Consider the following 18434-nt stretch of genomic DNA (forward strand, 5'->3'; position numbering starts at 1 on the left):
TTTTAGATTACCCCACATTTTGTTCCTTTGTACTCCCATGATTTTTTAAAAGATTAATTATTTAGGGCAGTAGAGAAAGGTGATTAAAGATGACTTCAAGTACTAGGAGGGGCAAAAAATTGATTTTGTTTCTAATTACAAACTAAAGCAATTTCTCAGTTGAGATTGTATATTCACAATATATTGTACATTCACAATATACTGCAAGCCAAGTAACATTCTAAGACCATAACTTTATTTTTGTGTTCAGGAAATAAATTTTGAAAAAAATCATGAATATTTAAATGTTTTACTTTATTCTGTGGTAAGTCCTAATATTCAACCAGTTGCAATTACATTTTCAAACTAAACTTTATGACTTCCAGGCATGTGGCTCAAAAATTATGAATGTAATTTGTAAAACTTCATTCAATAAAATTACATGTTATAACAAAGAAAAGACCTATATAATAAATAAGATATAAATATAAAAACTATCTTTCAATAATTAATGTGGAAAATTTCCTAGCACTGTGCTTTGCATATTGTTCAAAAGAATTTGTTGAATAAATAAATCTTGCTGGCTACTTTCTATACTAAGGTGGTATCATACAGTACACGTTTCTTTATTATTTTCCAAGGATCTTTTGCACTGTAATTCTTTTTATCTTCTACAGATTATTTTGGAAGTATGACACTCGTAAAACTCATTAAAGCAACAATGACCAGAAAGCATTAATATGTTGTTCAAATCGAAATGTTCCCTACTTATTAACTATTAGCTTTTAACTATACAATGAGCACCTTTTATAGTTTCAGAAATTTCTCATCATTGTATTAAAGTTCTTTTCAAGAAAGAATATAAGGCATTTTGAGAATTATGAAATCATTCCATAAATAAAAGATTAGTAGAGTATAATTTCAGAGGACAGTTCACAATCAATAAAATAAATTTAAATTTTCAAGAATATGCTAGTAATTACTGTCTATCAGGATTCATATGTGGATTAACTGACTTTACTGTAATTGATAAAATGCATGTCTTATTTCTTATAATTGACACCTATATTTTGCATTTATATATTTTTTAGTATTTCTAAAAGAGTGTATTCTATAAAAGGAATTAAAAAAATAGGGATATTTGGTCTAAATGTATGTTTACAAAATAGCCCTGAGTTGTGTTGGTGTGTCCAATCAGGGTACCAGGCCCATACAACAAAAAGTAAGTGTAATTTATAATATCTTTTTTTCTATTCGTTGACTAGAAGTATTTCAATCACTTAAAATATGTTACTTGTGTGAGAAGTTTTTCCTTTTCTTCAGTCTCTTCTGGTGTAAGAGGTTCAGCTCCATCAATCTTTTTTTGCTCCTCTCTTTGAGCCACAGCTGGATTTGGGATATCAGGATTCCTTGGGACCTAAGAATCAAGAGGTGTGTTATGAGTAAACTGTTGAGAAAAATTAATTAAGGGTATACATACTTGTATCAATATTTAGAGTTATTTCAGCAGTAAACAAAATAAAGTCATACCAGAATGACACATGACCCTCTCCACATTTCTACTACCATGATATTACCAAAGTAGAACTGTTCTTAAATGTGCCACGTGGTATTTTACAGTTAAAAACCAGTTACAGCTAAATGCTACATTATATTCTAGACTTAATTACACTGTGGAACAAAAAAATCCTTATGATATGGTAATACATGGTAATAATAATATCATTATCCCCAACACCAACATTATACAATAAAATCTCAAGCCCAGAAACCAAAAGTTGGGTAGTACAAAAAGAGCCCATATTCACCTGGCAATACAGACCAGGGTATAGAAGTGGCAATGCACCTGAAGATTGCATCCAATGCTCTAATCAGTTCAACATGCAAAAAGAAAGGAGTACTTTTATTGCCTTCCAGGATATGGAAAGAGACAGCATCTTCACATAAAATGCAAAGACTGAAAGAGTGACAGGATAATGAAGAAGCAAAAAAAAAAAATAGAGACTATATATAAGAGGGAAGGGGTAAGCAAAGCACACAAACAGCTGTGATGGGACCTGCAGTCAAGGGGAAAAAACTACAGTAGCAGTGAGCAACAGAAGGTATAGTGTATACTATACAGCGCTGCATAGTATATAGAGCTGCAATACACTGGCAACTGAGAAGAAGAGAGCTCAAGTTCAAAAGACTGAGGACAGAAGCTCAGCTCTACAAGGAAGCAAGCAGTCAGCCAGTCATTTGTATCTCAAAACTGTAGTCCCAGGGGCCTCAGTGTGTCACCATGAACTTAGACAACCCATACAGTTCAGCAGTATAAAGCAGCATTCATTGTATGGAGTGATAAACTAAGTCACTCAGCGCAAAGCCTCACATCATTTTTATGTGCATCTGCAGTGACAATGCAGCACATTGATTTACGAGGGCAGGTATATAACATGTATAGTACATTTTATAGCATCCATCAAACATGGCAAGAACAGGGTTGGCAGTAAGCCTTCCACTGTTTGGAAGGCACACCTATCATAAATGACTCATCCTCTAGACGTATCAAATAGTCACGGTTTTACTAAAACATGATTATAATACATACTAGAGTACATTTCTCTAATTGTTATACATATTTCATAGAGTTTCAACCATAGCATTGTAATTTAAAAATAAGTATTTTTAAAACTATTGCATCCAATAGTTGTTTAAATATAAAACCTACTAACTGGGCATTAAAAAGACATACTGAAAAACAGATTCATTTGTACATAATCATCAGTATGAGACAATCAAATTAGTAAGTATTGACTAAATGTCTATTTTGTCCATAGCACTATGATAGGTGTTCACTGGAATATAAAAAATAGTGGACATGGTCCTTGCCCACAAGGAGCTCACAACCTAGCTGCGGAATTCTGAGCTATACTCTAAGAACTATAAGAATTTGGGGAGATGGAGAAGAGAGAACGAATATTCTAGGCTGGAGCAGTAAAGCAAAAACGGTAAAGGCAAAAACAGGAAGGAGCATATATAAGGTTTATGTTGAGACGGGATAAGAAACAAGGCCAGGGGGAAACAGAATTAGAGGGCCTTCTGAAACTACACAGTAGGCAACAGCAAGCCATTGGAGATCTTTCAACAAAGGAGTACTGTTTTCACCTGCAAGCCTTGTGCTGGATGGATTGAAGTGAGGAAGCAACTAGAGGCAAGAGAACCAGCTAAACTGTTGTAATCTAGAAATGACGTATGATCACCTGGCCTAGGATGGTAGCAAATGGAAATGGAAAAGAAGGTGTAAATTAAAAATGAAATGTAGTCCAGTGATATGAATGATTTAAAATCACTTCTTTCAATAGCTAAATTCCACTTTTAAATCACAGGCACACCAGCAATTCCATTCCTAACATATCTATACAAAGACTTTTAGGAGAATGTTTATAGCAGCTTTACTCACAAGAGCCAAAACCCAGAAAGCAGTCCAGATGTCCATCAACAAGAGACTGGATAAGCAAACTGTGGTATATCCTTACAATGGAATAGTACTCGGCAATAAAAAGGAATGCACCATTGATAATGGGACAACATAGATGAATCTCAAAAACACTATGCTAAGTGAAAGAAGCCTTACACATAATATATGATTCCATTTATGTGAAACTCTAGAACAAAAAAACTAATCTACAGATGAAAATAATATCAGAACAGTGGTTGTGTCTGGGGAATGAATATGAGGATTGACTGGGAAGGGGCACTTTCTATAACTTTATAGGGGCTTCAGTTATATAGGCGTATGCATTTGTCAAAATTCATCAAATGGCACGCAAGATGTATATATTTCAATGTATATAACTTTTATCTTAAAAAGAATCAAATAAATATTGAACTCTGGCTAATGATATACATGTTGAAGTGTTTCTGGGTGAAATATACTTATGTCTGCAACTTTGAAATGCATAAAGAAATAAGAAGGATATCCATTTGATAGAGCGCTGGAGAAATGGACAAATAGGTGATAAAGCAAATACAGTAAAATGTAAATTGGAAAATATATGTGGTGTGTATATGGGTGTTCGCTGTATAATTATTTTGACATTTTTCTGTTTGGAAATTTTTCATAATAAAATGTTGAAAAAAATTACAGACATAGCTTTAAAAGTTTAACAGACCCCTTCAGTTGCTGGTGAAATTACTTTGGCCATAAATTTTAACTTTCATTGAGGAAAACCTCTTTAATCTTAAGATATTTCTCTACCAAAATGCTTCAAACTTTCCATACCTGACAAACCATACTTTAACAAAATATTTCACAAACATCTAATTTTATGACACAAAATGGATAATATACCCACACAAAATGAACTTTTTATTCTATGTAGATATCTTCAATACTAAAGGTTTTCCACCTGAACTTTAATAAAGGCAAAATCAGAATATTATACCATACCATTAGATTTTAGGATCGACTGCCCATATTTTTAATACAGCAAAACTTTAGAATGACTTCATCAATGTTACATTTACAATTTTATTTTTAATTTTTAAAAATTTTTTTGCGGTACGCGGGCCTCTCACTGTTGTGGCCTCTCCCGTTGCGGAGCACAGGCTCTGGACGCGCAGGCTCAGCGGCCATGGCTCATGGGCCCAGCCGCTCCGCGGCACGTGGGATCTTCCCGGACCAGGGCACGAACCCGCGTCCCCTGCATCGGCAGGCAGACTCTCAACCACTGCGCCACCAGGGAAGCCCACATTTACAATTTTAGTTCTAAAAATTACTCAAATACACAACTGCTAAAATTTTTAGAATTAGAAATGACTCGTAATTCCTAAATTCCTGTATCTCTTCCTACAAATAATCTCCTTCTTAATATTTATTATTTTTAAAAGGTATTCATTTTTTACCTCATGAGGTTTTATCGACATTTAGCTTCCTAGAGTGATTTCAAAGTGCTATAAAAGAATTAAGTAGACGAATTATAGGCCAATAGTACTAAACAGATAGCTAGATGGTATCTCAAGTACTCATACTGTATATATTACTGATGACCCCCAGTAACACTTAATATACAAGAAGTTATCTTTCAAGGAAACAGCTCAATTATTATTTGGATTTCTAGTCAGATAGTAAGGAATTTGTGATTAAGAGTTATGTTCCATGGAAAAGTGAAAAACTTTTTGGGGGGCCTTGTTTCTTAGGAGCTTCAGCAAGCATTTCATAGAAATATGGAATACTGAATTAAATGTGACAACACACAAAATAAAAGTAGTAACCTGAAATCAGCTCACTGTATTTTAATTCTACCACAACAAAACAGGTGGCCCACAACGACACATTACGGAAACTCACAAAGATTATAGAACTTCCTGCATTTGTCAAATGTTTATATCCCCTCCCAAAGAATTTTTATTGAAGATATATATTAGAATGTCCTACAGCTTTCTTCAGCTTCTAATATGGCAAAACTCTTTCACTCCATGTCTTAGACTCAATGGGACTTTTGGATACTCCGGATTTTTAAACTTCTGCAATTGAAATATCAATTCAGTCACCTTCTTCCAATGGAAGGGTTTTATTGAGCAAGTGATTAAAAGCATTAAGTAACTCCTTTAAGTCACAAGAGCAATGAAGCTTCTGAATACGTCTAACCTGCAACAAGGTCAGAGCTTAGACAGCAGGGAAAATTGGCACATAATGCACAGCTATCTACCAAGTGGTTAGGACAAAACAAACAACTACTTCTCTCAGCCTCAAATAAAACAGAACTCTTTAATTCCAGATCTTATTATCAGGAATACTGCTGTGACCTTGTTGTGCTGAGTATTGAGGGGAAAAAACAAAACAGAAAATAAAAATGCAAATAAGCAGGCCCTGAAGAAAAATGCTGTTTACCAACTGCTTCAAGCCTACTGAGCCCTTCACTAACCACACTCCAAGTCACTACAGAATGTGACAGTGGGGACTCAAAATGGACAAAATGGAACCATGCACCACAATGCCCCCAGCTTCAGACAAAACCTCCCTTCCCTGAGCTAACAATCATTTAAGCAGAAAGAGGGAAAGGAGTCCCTTTTTGAGAACCTAACTACGTAGAGAATATCAGGAAACTCCACTACAGCAGTCCTGTTCATCTGAGAACAAACTATTGTTCCATTCATATTGTGGCTTGGGTTAGTTTTCTGGAGGTTTAGTAGGGGGGAAAAAAATCAATGCTAGGAATCCTTGAGAAGATATGCCCAACACTTATCAATATCATATCATCCTTTATAGGAAGCTTTTGCAAGTGATTAACATGCCATGCTCATCTGTCTATACAGTCAGCCCTCCGTATCCGCGGGTTCTGCATCTGTGGATTCAAGCAACCTCAGATCAAAAACATTTGAGGAAAAAATTGCAGAAAGTTCCAAAAAGCAAAACTTAAATCTGCTACATGCTGGCAACTATTTACATAGGATTCACATTGTATTTATACCTATTTACATAGCAATCACATTGTATTAGGTATTATAAGTAATATAGAGATGATGTAAAATATATGGGCGAATTTGCATAGGTTACATGCAAATACTACGCCATTTTATATGAGACTTGAGCATTCACGGATCGTGGTATCTTTGTGGGCTTCTGGAACCAATGTCCCGCAGATACCAAGGGACAACTGTACTCAAACACAAGACCCACCCAATTAAAGCACCCACCTTAGCTCAGGTCTGTAGCCCCTGGTAAAGAATGGAAGAGACAAGGTTCAGAAAGAACCAACATCCAGAATGTATTCTTCTTTGTCTTGTAAATCCCCAGCTAAGTAGGCATACAGAGGATCAAGGCAAGTCTTAAGACAGTACAAAGGCAATCCAGGATGGGGCTGAGGAGAGCCTGGGGCTAGGAGTGGAGTGGTAGGGGGTCGATTCTTCTTCCACCCCCACTGCCACCACCACACTCCCAGCCACCACCACCATCTTTGCATCTTCACACTGCAGCAGCCTCCTCCTGGCTGGTTTCCCTGGAGAAACTCACCATTCTCTGTGTTGCAACCAGAGTGATTTTTTTTTTTTTTTTTTTTTTTTGCGCGGTACGCGGGCCTCTCACTGTTGCGGCCTCTCCCATTGCGGAGCACAGGCTCCGGATGCGCAGGCTCAGCGGCCATGGTTCACGGGCCCAGCCGCTCCGCGGCATGTGGGATCTTCCCGGACCGGGGCATGAACCCGCGTCCCCTGCATCGGCAGGCGGACTCTCAACCATTGTGCCACCAGGGAAGCCCAGCCAGAGTGATTTTTAAAAATGTAAGTCTGATCATATTCTACCTCTTATAAGTGGCTTGACCTTGAGCAAATTACTCAGGGCAAATTACTCAACCTCTGTATGCCTCAGTTTCCCCACTGTAAAATGGGTATGTAGTTCCAGGGCTCTTCTGAGAATACTGAGCTAATCATTTCTCAACAATTAAGAAGAGTAAGCAACACAAGTAAGGACTAAATAACTATCTGCTGTTATTATTCCATCACCCACCTACCCCTCTGCCTTAAAAACATCTCAAAGGCTTTCTTTGCTCTGAAGTTCAACCTAATTAATATGACCTATAATTAATGTTCAGTGCTCCACTTGATCCAACTCAACCAACTCACCAGTTTCATCTCAAGTCATTCTCCTTCTCACCACTCCCTAGCAACACTGGCCTTCTTTCAGTTTCTGAAGGGGCAATCCTCCTTCCTACCACAACACCTTTGTACCTGTGGCTCCCCCACCTGAACGCTTCTGTCCCACACTTCACTTGGCTAATTCCTGTGCATCTCTCTGATCTCAACTTAAATGGTGGTCCTTAGGGACCACCTCCCTGATCTCCCACTCCACACTAGATACCCACGTTATGATCCCTCATAGCACCCTTTGTAAGTACTGAAAACAAGTAACGTCACTACGCTGTGCTTTCATCTTAATGTCTGTCTCCTCCATTAGAACATGAGTACTGTGCACTGAGGAACCCCCACTGTCTTATTCGTCAGTTTATCCTCAGACCTTGACATAGGACCTGGCATAGGGGAGCACTCGATAAATATGTATTAAATGAAAAACAGTCCTCCTTTCACTCACACTCCCTCTCCAGTCACTTCTCTCCGGGAGGTGAGGAACAGAAAACAGTAAGGTGCCACAGCATGGATGCCGTGCCATCTCCCCTCTGCTCACTCATCCCTTTCCTCTCTTCTTGCACCTTCATCCTTCCTATCACCCTTCGCAGCTGTCCCTTCATTCCTCCCTCTTCTAAGGTTTCCTCTCTCCTCCATCTCCTTCCAGCTGGCCACCACCCAACTGTCATGTAAGACCCTGACCCTTAACCACAAACTGCCTGTAATGAAAGGCACTATTTACATTAAAACCAGAGCTGTGGCGAGAATGTGGTGGGCACTGTATTATCACAGGGAACAGAATTTCAGTATCTCCAAAGAAGGAGCATAAACAGTTATATTAGCAGAGGTGATTTTTTTATTGCTGCTACTTGACTACCACTTGGCTCACCTCCCAAACAACATGTCAAACCACTGTAAACACAGTCCTTATTTAGGGCTGCAGAAAGAAGCAGAGTTATGTCAGATGCAGAAATAGCCCAGAATGTCTGAGTGGAAAGAGCATAGCATTTGAATGCTCAGAACCTGTGTTTGAGACCAGCACCCTTGGCAACTCTGTTAGCTACCTGACCTTGAACAAGTCATTTAACCTCACTGAACTTGTTTCCTCACCTATTATATAGAGGTGATAATAACACCTATCTCGCAGGGTTTCTAAGAAATCAAATGAAGTATGTGGTAAAACATTTATTCAATTATAAGATGCTCTACACAGATATTTGGTTGATTACTGGGGTCTAACATTTCAATTTAATTCTCCTTTAAGTCTCACTAATAATAGTCAATAAAAGTTAACAGAAAATAATGATCTAAACCTAAAATGTTTACTAATTCTTAGTGGGATCATGTATATATTTGTTTACCTCGTGAAATCTTATTCACTACTTTATTAATTTTACTATTTTTATTTTACATTTTAAACCTATAACTTGCCTGTTTCTTCTACCATATCGCTGTTTTCACTTTCTTTGAAACTGGTTTTATGCCTGATCCGATGTTCAACCATGATTCCTGTACTCTTCTACAACTTCCTAAGAAGGATTTTATCCAGTCCTGTTGGTTAAATACATTCAAATTTAATCATATTTCCCTAACCAGATTATAACTAAACACTTTATATATTTTTATACTTATATTCACCCTAACTTTCTTGTTCCTATTTATATATATTTCCACTTATATTCACCTTAAGTTTCTTGTCCCTATTTATATATATCTAAACTTTGGTACATAAATAGCAAGCAAAACTTTTTTGCTCTATTTCAAATGACAGTGCTCCCACTTTGGACAAATAGTAGAAACACTCTAGAGATTCATTCAGTTCCAAAATATTTTTTTTAACATCTTTATTAGAGTATAACTGCTTTACAATAGTGTGTCAGTTTCTGCTTTATAACAAAGTGAGTTTGTTATACATATACATATGTCCCCATATCTCTTCCCTCAGTTCGAAAATATTAACTAACTAAATATCTTATATATATATATGGAGCTTTTCTAGGCATATTACAGTTACTAATCAAAATAACTGGTCACAGTTCCACTTGTGATAAAAGTTCACAAAATAAATTTTAAAATACAGCTTCCAATTCATAAAACATAAATCTTCATAAAATTATAACAGTGTTAATACTTTTATAATTTTGTTCATACTATTGACTATTATTTGGTCATCCCTTTCCACTCACTAGGAAGCCAATTTCAACATACAGAAATAACCTGGTATGCTTAATCTCTCAATGTGATAGCTGTAAGTATGACAAACATTATATTTCACTCACTACAAACGGGTTCTTACCTACCTATATAAGTAAGAAATTTGAATTCCAAAAGATCATTTTTAAGTTCCATAATTCATTATCGTGTTTATCATTATTTTAACACCTAAGTGACCACAATCTACTAACCACCAACAGGGCTTCTATCAATCTACGAGCAATAAACACAAAAATACTATTTCTTGGTCATTTTGAGGAAAATAATCAAACATTTCCTGTCATCTATTATACATTCACTTCTATTTAAACACATACCTATTGTTTATTCTACATATTCTTCGAGCACCTGAACACGAGCATTATTAAAATGGTATTACTATTTTGAAATATTGGATAATTCTCCACTAATCTCATTTAGTGATGATCTTACTGGTGATTGGGTAGCTTGATGCTTTGCTTCTAGTTAAACCCCCTCTTTGGTTTTAAAAACACCACTATTTTGACTTACTCTTAAGTTCTCTCACATTAAAATGGAACACTTTCTAGTCTAGCTTGATACATTATATTAGCTTAAAAGATTGTATTATGCTAATCCAAAAAACTGAAAAATTACCTTATAGCCTATGGTCTTCCTATAATAAAGAATTTCCTTTTCGAGGAGCTCAAATAAGCGTGGTGGGAAAAACTGAAAATCCTGAATATTTGGCTGTTTTGGAGGTCGTGGAGCCTGCGGGGGAGAAAATGCATTACATATATATTTGTTTTCAGTACATGAAGTGAACACACTTATCTTTTATTATTTCTTTTATATATAGAAAAATAAATACAATGGAATCCATTTATATGGCTGGAGCATATCAAGTACTTTTCTGTATTGTTATATTTTAGGGACTAAGATTTAGCACTAATATAAGTAAATCTGAATCAGAGACCACGTTACAAGACAATTCTACTGTAGGACATAAAACCTGGCCTCATACTGCTTTACCTTTGGAATCTTTGGCTCACTAACACGTAAAGCCTCTCTGAAGTAGGCATCCACCGCATAGTTGGCTTTGCGTTCTCGTTTGGGAGGTTCAATCCATTCCACCATTCCAAGCTATACACGAAAACAAGAATGAGGAGTTTAATAATTCCAAATTTTTTTATAAATATCAAGCACATCAAGGTTGTAGAAGTGCGAGAAAACCAAAGCCATTAGGAAGAATCAAAACTTGCTTTGTAAAACTCTAATTGGAAAAGATACATGCACCCCAAAAGAATCTGAAAAAGAAGTAACTAAATCACTTTGCTGTACACTTGAAACTAACACAATATTGTAAATCAACTATACTTCAATTAAAAAAAAACTTGCTTTATAAGTCAGTTATACATCCCAACTTCCAAAACCTCATACTGTATACCAAGTTTAGGTGCAAGTGCAAGGATGGTTTTCTTTTTTTTTTAAAGGAAGTTTGAAACTTAGCTCTTGCTTAGTGATTGAGAAGAATTTGCATAATCTGGTTAATATTTTATGTCAATAAATAAATAGCGTCTAATATCGGAGGAAGACTAATATTGATTCTGGTAACTGTGTTAAGTATATGAATTAGAAAATAGCTGAAAGGCATAAATAATGAATATCAACATGACAGCCACATATCCCTTCAAATCAAGAGAAATTTTAAAATAAGACCTCTTGGTAAGGTAGCTGTGGGAAAAGCCAGTGGAATCAGAAAGACCTGAATTTGAAACCAGGTTCTGCCACTTTACCAACTGTATAACTCTGAAGAAATTATTTTCTCCATCTGTAAAATGGGAATAATAATAATACCTACTCTGAGGATTAAATGTGACCATATATGTGAAAGCATTAGGTAAACTGCCAAGAGTTAAATGTAAGTTATTATTAAATATCCAAAGTGGTGTGAACAATGATTTGGTAGCCTTACAAAACTTTACCCCAATATCAGCTAGAAAATGCAATTTAAAAGTCAATATACAAAAGTGACAATATAAAGTTCTGGAGTCTGTAGGTATGCTTTTCTAGTTCAGATATTTTTCTTGATTTCACAGTGCCTAGCCTACTACTTTTACACAAAAGAGGCCATTAATCTATTGGGCTGGCTAAAAGTTTTGTTTGGTTTTTTCTGTAAGATGGCTCTAGTAGCACTTACTTGTCTTTAACTTCATTTGAAATAATTCTGTTAGATTGTATGTGACAGCTGTCATAACAGCATGCATTTTAAAAAAAAGACTTATCAAAATTGGTGAATTTTTGTGTAGCCATTTTAACATTGAAGATGGAAGAAAAAAAGCAACATTTCCAGCATATTATACGTTATTTTTCAAGAAAGGTAGAAACGCAAAAAAAAAAAAAAGATTTGTGCAGTGTATGGAGAAGGTGCTGTGACTGATCGAACGTGTCAAAAGTGGTTTGCGAAGTTTCGTGCTGGAGATTTCTCACTGGACGATGCTCCACAGTCAGGTAGACCAGTTGGAGTTGATAGCGATCAAATCGAGTTATTGAGAACAATCAACGTTATACTACGCGGGAGGTAGCCAACATACTCAAAATATCCAAATCCAAGCACTGAAAATATTTGCACCAGCTTGGCTATGTGAATCGCTTTGATGTTTGAGTTCCACATAAGTTAAGCGAAAAAAACCTTCTTGACCATATTTCCGCTCTACTTAAACATAATGAAAATGTTCCATTTTAAAACAAATTGTGACGGGTGATGAAAAGTGGGTACTGTACAGTAATGTGGAATGGAAGAGATCGTGGGGCAAGTGAAATGAACCACCACCAACCACACCAAAGGTCAGTCTTCATCCAAAGAAGGTGATGTTGTGTATATGGTGGGATTGGAAGGGAGTCCTCTGTTATGAGCTCCTTCTGGAAATCCAAACGATTAATTCCAACAAGTACTGCTCCCAATTAGACCAACTGAAAGCAGCACTCGATGATTAGTCAACAGAAAATGCATAATCTTCCATCAGGGTAACACAAGACCGCATGTTTCTTTGAGGACCAGACAAAAACTGTTACAGCTTGGCTGGGAAGTTCTGATTCATCTGCCGTATTCACCAGACATTGCACCTTCAGATTTCCAATTATTTTGGTCTTTACAAAATTCTCTTAATGGAAAAAAATTTCAATTCCCTGGAAGACTGTAGAAGGAACCTCGAACAGTTCTCTGCTCAAAAAGATAAAAAGTTTTGGGAAGATGGAATTATGAAGTTGCCTGAAAAATGCCAGAAGGTAGTGAAACAACAGGGTGAATACGTTGTTCAATGAAGTTCTTGGTGAAAATGAAAAATGTGTCTTTTATTTTTACTTAAAAACCGAAGGCACTTTTCGGCCAATCCAATCCAATTAATGGTCCCACTCTATTTGACCTCATCTACAGGCTGAGTTCTAACCTTGTTATCACATTTTAAGAGTGGAAGATAAACTAAGATGACTAGAATGGTTAGAAATCATAAACTCTGTGTCTAGAGAAGTAAAGACTAAAGACAAAATGGTGGCATCCACATATGGAAAAGTCTATCAGATAGAAAAAAATGTTCTTTGTTGATCTATAAGATTAAAACCAACATGGAAAGTCACAAGAAAGTAGATTGCTACTCAATATAATTTAACAAATATGTCTTAAGTACCTATTTGCAAGTGTCAAGGATACAAAAATGAATAAAACAATCTCTTCCACCAAGGAGCTTATAAGCCAAATAAGAAGTATTTTGAGGTACTTCCCTGGTGGCACAGTGGATAAGACTCTGTGCTCCCAGTGCAGGGGGCCCAGGTTCAATCCCTGGTCAGGGAACTATATCCCACATGCATGCTGCAACTAAGAGTTTGCATGCCACAACTAAGAGCTTTTTGCATGCTACAACTAAGAAGCCCACCTGCCTCAACTAAGGAGCCCACGTGCCACAACTAAGGTGCCCGCCTGCCTCATCTAAGGAGCCTGTGTGCCACAACTAAGACCCGGTGCAACCAAATAAATAAATATTTTTTTAAAAATAGAAGTATTCTGAGAACCAGAGAATATAACACAGTGAAATGAAATATCCTGAATAAGAATCCCAACATGACCGAGTTCAACCAGAGGTTGGATGGGGGGAAGAAAAAAAAAACAGAGGCTAGATAACTGTCCTAGATGTTACCGATGGGATTTCTTAATCACAAACAAGGTTAGACTAAATGTCTCTTTTACCTCTAAAAGTTCATGAGATGGATAATGTGAGTTCTGTAAGATGAGGAGTTTTGTTTTGTTTTTCCCCTCAGATGGGTTAATGTGAGATGACAGTAATAGAAAAGTTTTTTTTTTTTTTTTTTTTGCGGTACGCGGGCCTCTCACTGTTGTGGCCTCTCCCGTTGCGGAGCACAGGCTCCGGACACACAGGCTCAGCAGCCATGGCTCACGGGCCCAGCCGCTCCGCGGCATGTGGGATCCTCCCGGACGGGGGCACGAACCCATGTCCCCTGCATCGGCAGGCGGACTCTCAACCACTGCGCCACCGGGGAAGCCCGAAAAGATATTTTTTAATAACCAATATTTATTTGTCTCAATTGGGAAGAAAAATCAATAATAACTTAACTTTCTAAAAGTAATGTATTTGGCCATTTAACCTATACTTGTTTGAAGGTTTAGATATTCAAATGTGAAATAAGTATTAAAGGCCAATTCCTGGATTTTCAAAAACAGAATAAATCATGCTAAATTAGTTTGTTTTAGATAAGACTACATTAATACAAACTTATTCAGGTTAATTTATTCAGAATCAATTTCAGTCATTATGACTTAATTCACCAGGTATGGTTATCAACTAATGCAACTGGTTCGACAAATCTTATATAAAAATCTACCTCACTGTGCAATTTCCATATGTATGAACAACATTCTTGCAGGTTTTCAATTCTCTTCAAAGGACAGTATGAACTTATTTTATGAACCTATCTAGAAAATATGGAAAGACATAATAAAAATATAATTTCAACTCAGAATATTCAGAAAAAAATCTGATTTAGTCAGTCAATTATAAAAGTCATCATAATTGTTATCATTAAAATTTCTTTATATCTGTACATCATTATTTTGTTAGAATTAGAAACACAGGAAAACTTGTTATATTAGAAATTTTCCTCTAAGAAAGTAGGTAGGAAGCACCACTGATATTTAGACTTTTCACTGTTACTTTATAAAACACTTATAATAACAATAAGCCCAAGGGAATAATTGTAAAATTAATAAAATTCATATCACATAATGAGATCTAAAAAGCATATTAGGAAGGCAGTTTGCACTCTGTGTATGCAGGCTGTCACCTCCATCTCCTCAGAGTAAGCCATAAGTAGTCTGAATTAAGGTTATAGATAGAATAACCACATAGATTTTGGTCAAGATACTAAAAACTAACCAGAAATAATGATAGCAACAAAGCATTATCAACATACTAGTTGCAATGCAAATTAAAATGGCTCACCTCTGATTTTTCAGTAAAATCAATACCCAAGAATAAGCTTTTTTATTTTAAAAAATTCATTGTCAGTTAAAAAATTTAACAGCTTTATAGAACAATTTGAGTAACAAAATAAAAATGATAGAATTGTATTATAACTCAAAAAATAACTCTCCTTGAGTCCATGTTGATATAAATAAAAGAGTACATAAATAAATGGGGAGAAGGGACAGCTCTTCCTTACAGAAAAATCCCAATTAATAAATGTAGATGGAATGAAGGAAATACAAAATTACCGTTAAGTAAACACCGCAATAACTATTGCAGGCAAACTCCACCAAGAGATGCTAAAACCAGTGTGCAAAAATTTGAGGCGTATCTCCCCCCACCAAGATACTTATCAATTACAAAGGGAAAAATGGGAACTCTACAGTGGAAAAAGCCAGCAGACATCACCTCAACAAAGTGACTAAGGTTACTGTCCCCAGTAACATGACATAGTGATGTCATATGTTCCCTGGTATGATGTACTGAGAAAGACGTAACATCCCTTCCAACACATTCTTGCTAAAAATGCATAATGTCCATCAAATCATGAAAAAAATGTCGAACAACCCCAAAGTGAGATTCAAACTACAAGACAACTGAACAATACTCTTCAAGAGGGTCAAGGTCATGAAAAACAAAGAAAGACTGAGAACTATCACAGATTAGAAGAGACCAAGGAGACACAGCAACAAAATGCAATGTGGGTCAAGAGAATGAGAAGACAAGCCACAGACTGGGAGAAATTGTTTGCAAAAGACATATCTGATAAGAGACTATTATCCAAAATATACAAAGAACTCTTAAAACTCAACAATAAGAAAACAACCATTCTGATTTTTAAATGGGCGAAAGATCTGAGGAGACACTTCCCCGATGAAATATACAGATGGCAAATAAGCAAATGAAAAGATGCTCCCCATCATATGTCATGAGTGAAATGCAAACTAAAACAAAGACATACTACTACACACCTACTAAAATGGCAAAAATCCAGAACACTGTCAACACCAAATGCTGGTGAGAATGTGGCGCAACAGGAACTCTCATTCACTGCCCACGGGAATGTAAAATAGTATGGCCACTTTGGAAGACAGGTTGGCAGTTTCTTACAAAATTAAACATACTCTTACCATACAATCCAACAATCGTGCTCCTTAGGATTTACCCAAAGGAGTTGAAAATCTATGTCCACACAAAAACCTGCACATAAATGTTTATGGCAGCTTTATTCATAATTATCAAAACTTGGAAGCAACCAAGATGTCCTTCAGTAGATAAATGCATAAATAAGCTGTAGTACATCCAGAAAATGGAATATAACTCAACACTACAAAGAAATGAGCTATCAAGCCATGAAAAGACATGAAGGAACTTTAAATGCATATTACTAAGTGAAAGAAGCCAATTGGAAAAGGCTACATACTGTATGATTCCAACTATATAATATTCTGGAAAGGGCAAGACTATGGAGAAAGTGCAAAGATCAGTTGTTGCTAGGGGTTGACGGGAGGGTGGGATTAACAGGCAGCACACAGAGGGTTTTTAGGGCAGTGAAACTATTCTGGATATCATAATGGTGGATACCAGTCATTTATACATTTATCCAAACCCACAGACTGTACAACACCAAAAGTGAATCCTAATGTAAACGATGGACTTTGAATGATAATGATGTCAGTGTAGGTTCGACTGGTGTGGGATGTTGACAGTGGAGGAAGCTGTTGCGGGGAGGCAGATGGAATACGGGAAGTCTTTGTATTTTCCACTTGATTTTGCTGTGAACCTAAAACTGCTCTTAAAAATAAAACTCTGTTTTTAAAAACTGCAATGTGGGATCCTGGATTATAAACCCTGGAACAGGGAGAGGACATTAGGGGGAAAACATGTTAATTTCCTGGACCTGATCACTGTAATATGATTAAGTAAATTGTTAACATTAGGGGAAGCTGAGTGAAGGATATATGTGAACTCTTTACTAGTTTTTGCAATAAAGTCTGAAGTCATTTGAAAATTAAAAGTTTTTAAAATTATAGCCATAATTTCAGTTTAAACAGACAAAATAAATAAAATTCCCATTTCTTCAAGAGACCTTTGTTGTCCATGAAGTATATTACAAGGCATTCTTTTATAAATGAGACCACCTGTAACAAAGTCCTTCTGGCATTTAAGTAACTATATGTTAACAATAATATTATTACTAATATAATTCATATTAAGTGCTACATATTTTGTTCTAATTACTCTATAATGTAATTACTCCAACCTCCATTTGATAGGTAAAAAAACTGATTATCCAAAGTCACTTAATTGTGGTTACCAAAGGGGAAAGGAGGGGAAGGATAAATTAGGAGTTTGGGATTAACATATACACAGTACTACATATAAAATAGATAACCAACAAAGACCTACTGTACAGCACAGGGAACTATACTCAGTATTTTGTAATAACCTATAAGGGAAAAGAATCTGAAAATAATACATATGTATGTATAACTGAATCGCTTTGCTATATACCTAAAAGTAACACAACATTGTAAATCAACTATACTTCAATTAAAAAAAAAATTTAAGTCAATTAGTGATCGAGTTGTGATTTCAGCTTTAGAATCCAGGAACTCAACTACATCCTATACTGCTTCTCAAAAACAAAAGTGGTGGTAGTGGTAGTAGCAGCAACAGCAAAAATGATGTTGATGGTGGTGGTAATAATAATAATAATAATAAACCAGCCCTTAGATAAGATCATTTTGACATACATCACTTTCACTCTGTAGCACAGTATTGTGATAGGTAAGTGCCAGTGTTTTGTTAAATATATAATTGTTACGGGAAGAAATGCTAATTTGAGAATCTAATGGTTGAGGGTAAAAAGTTACCTTCTGTTTTTCTCTATAATCTTCTCCTTCAAACTTGTACAAACTTTGTTCAGTGTCCATTCTAAAATTTCTCAGAGAAGACTCTCCCATTTTCTGCAAGCGTTCATTCATCTCTGCAGTCTAAAGTTGAAGGCATTGAAATTAGAAAATTATCACTGAATTACTTATAAAAATCTGTGGATTTTCTATCTTTTTAAAAGTCAGGTTTTGATATGAAATATGCAGTCTGTTAATTTACAAGGTAATAATGCAATGTTAACATCAA

General features: G+C 35.9%; 1 protein-coding gene across 5 annotated transcripts in view; it reads right to left on the reverse strand.

The window, feature by feature from the left end:
* SMARCA1 (SNF2 related chromatin remodeling ATPase 1) overlaps nucleotides 1-18434 on the reverse strand; it is a gene marked incomplete at its 5' end in the record, with an annotated part of 154916 nt that overhangs the window by 104317 nt on the left and 32165 nt on the right. For all 5 annotated transcript variants that reach the window (XR_014327116.1, XR_014327117.1, XM_082864640.1 and 2 more), the window contains 4 exons: nucleotides 1274-1396; nucleotides 10414-10527; nucleotides 10789-10899; nucleotides 18170-18289. Coding sequence is in view for 3 of the 5 variants with exons in the window: in XM_082864640.1 (XP_082720766.1) it covers nucleotides 1274-1396; nucleotides 10414-10527; nucleotides 10789-10899; nucleotides 18170-18289 (468 nt within the window). The remainder of the gene's footprint in view (nucleotides 1-1273; nucleotides 1397-10413; nucleotides 10528-10788; nucleotides 10900-18169; nucleotides 18290-18434) is intronic.

Source organism: Leucopleurus acutus (assembly GCF_964270905.1).
Source record: "Leucopleurus acutus genome assembly, chromosome: X".
NCBI lineage: Eukaryota > Metazoa > Chordata > Mammalia > Artiodactyla > Delphinidae > Leucopleurus > Leucopleurus acutus.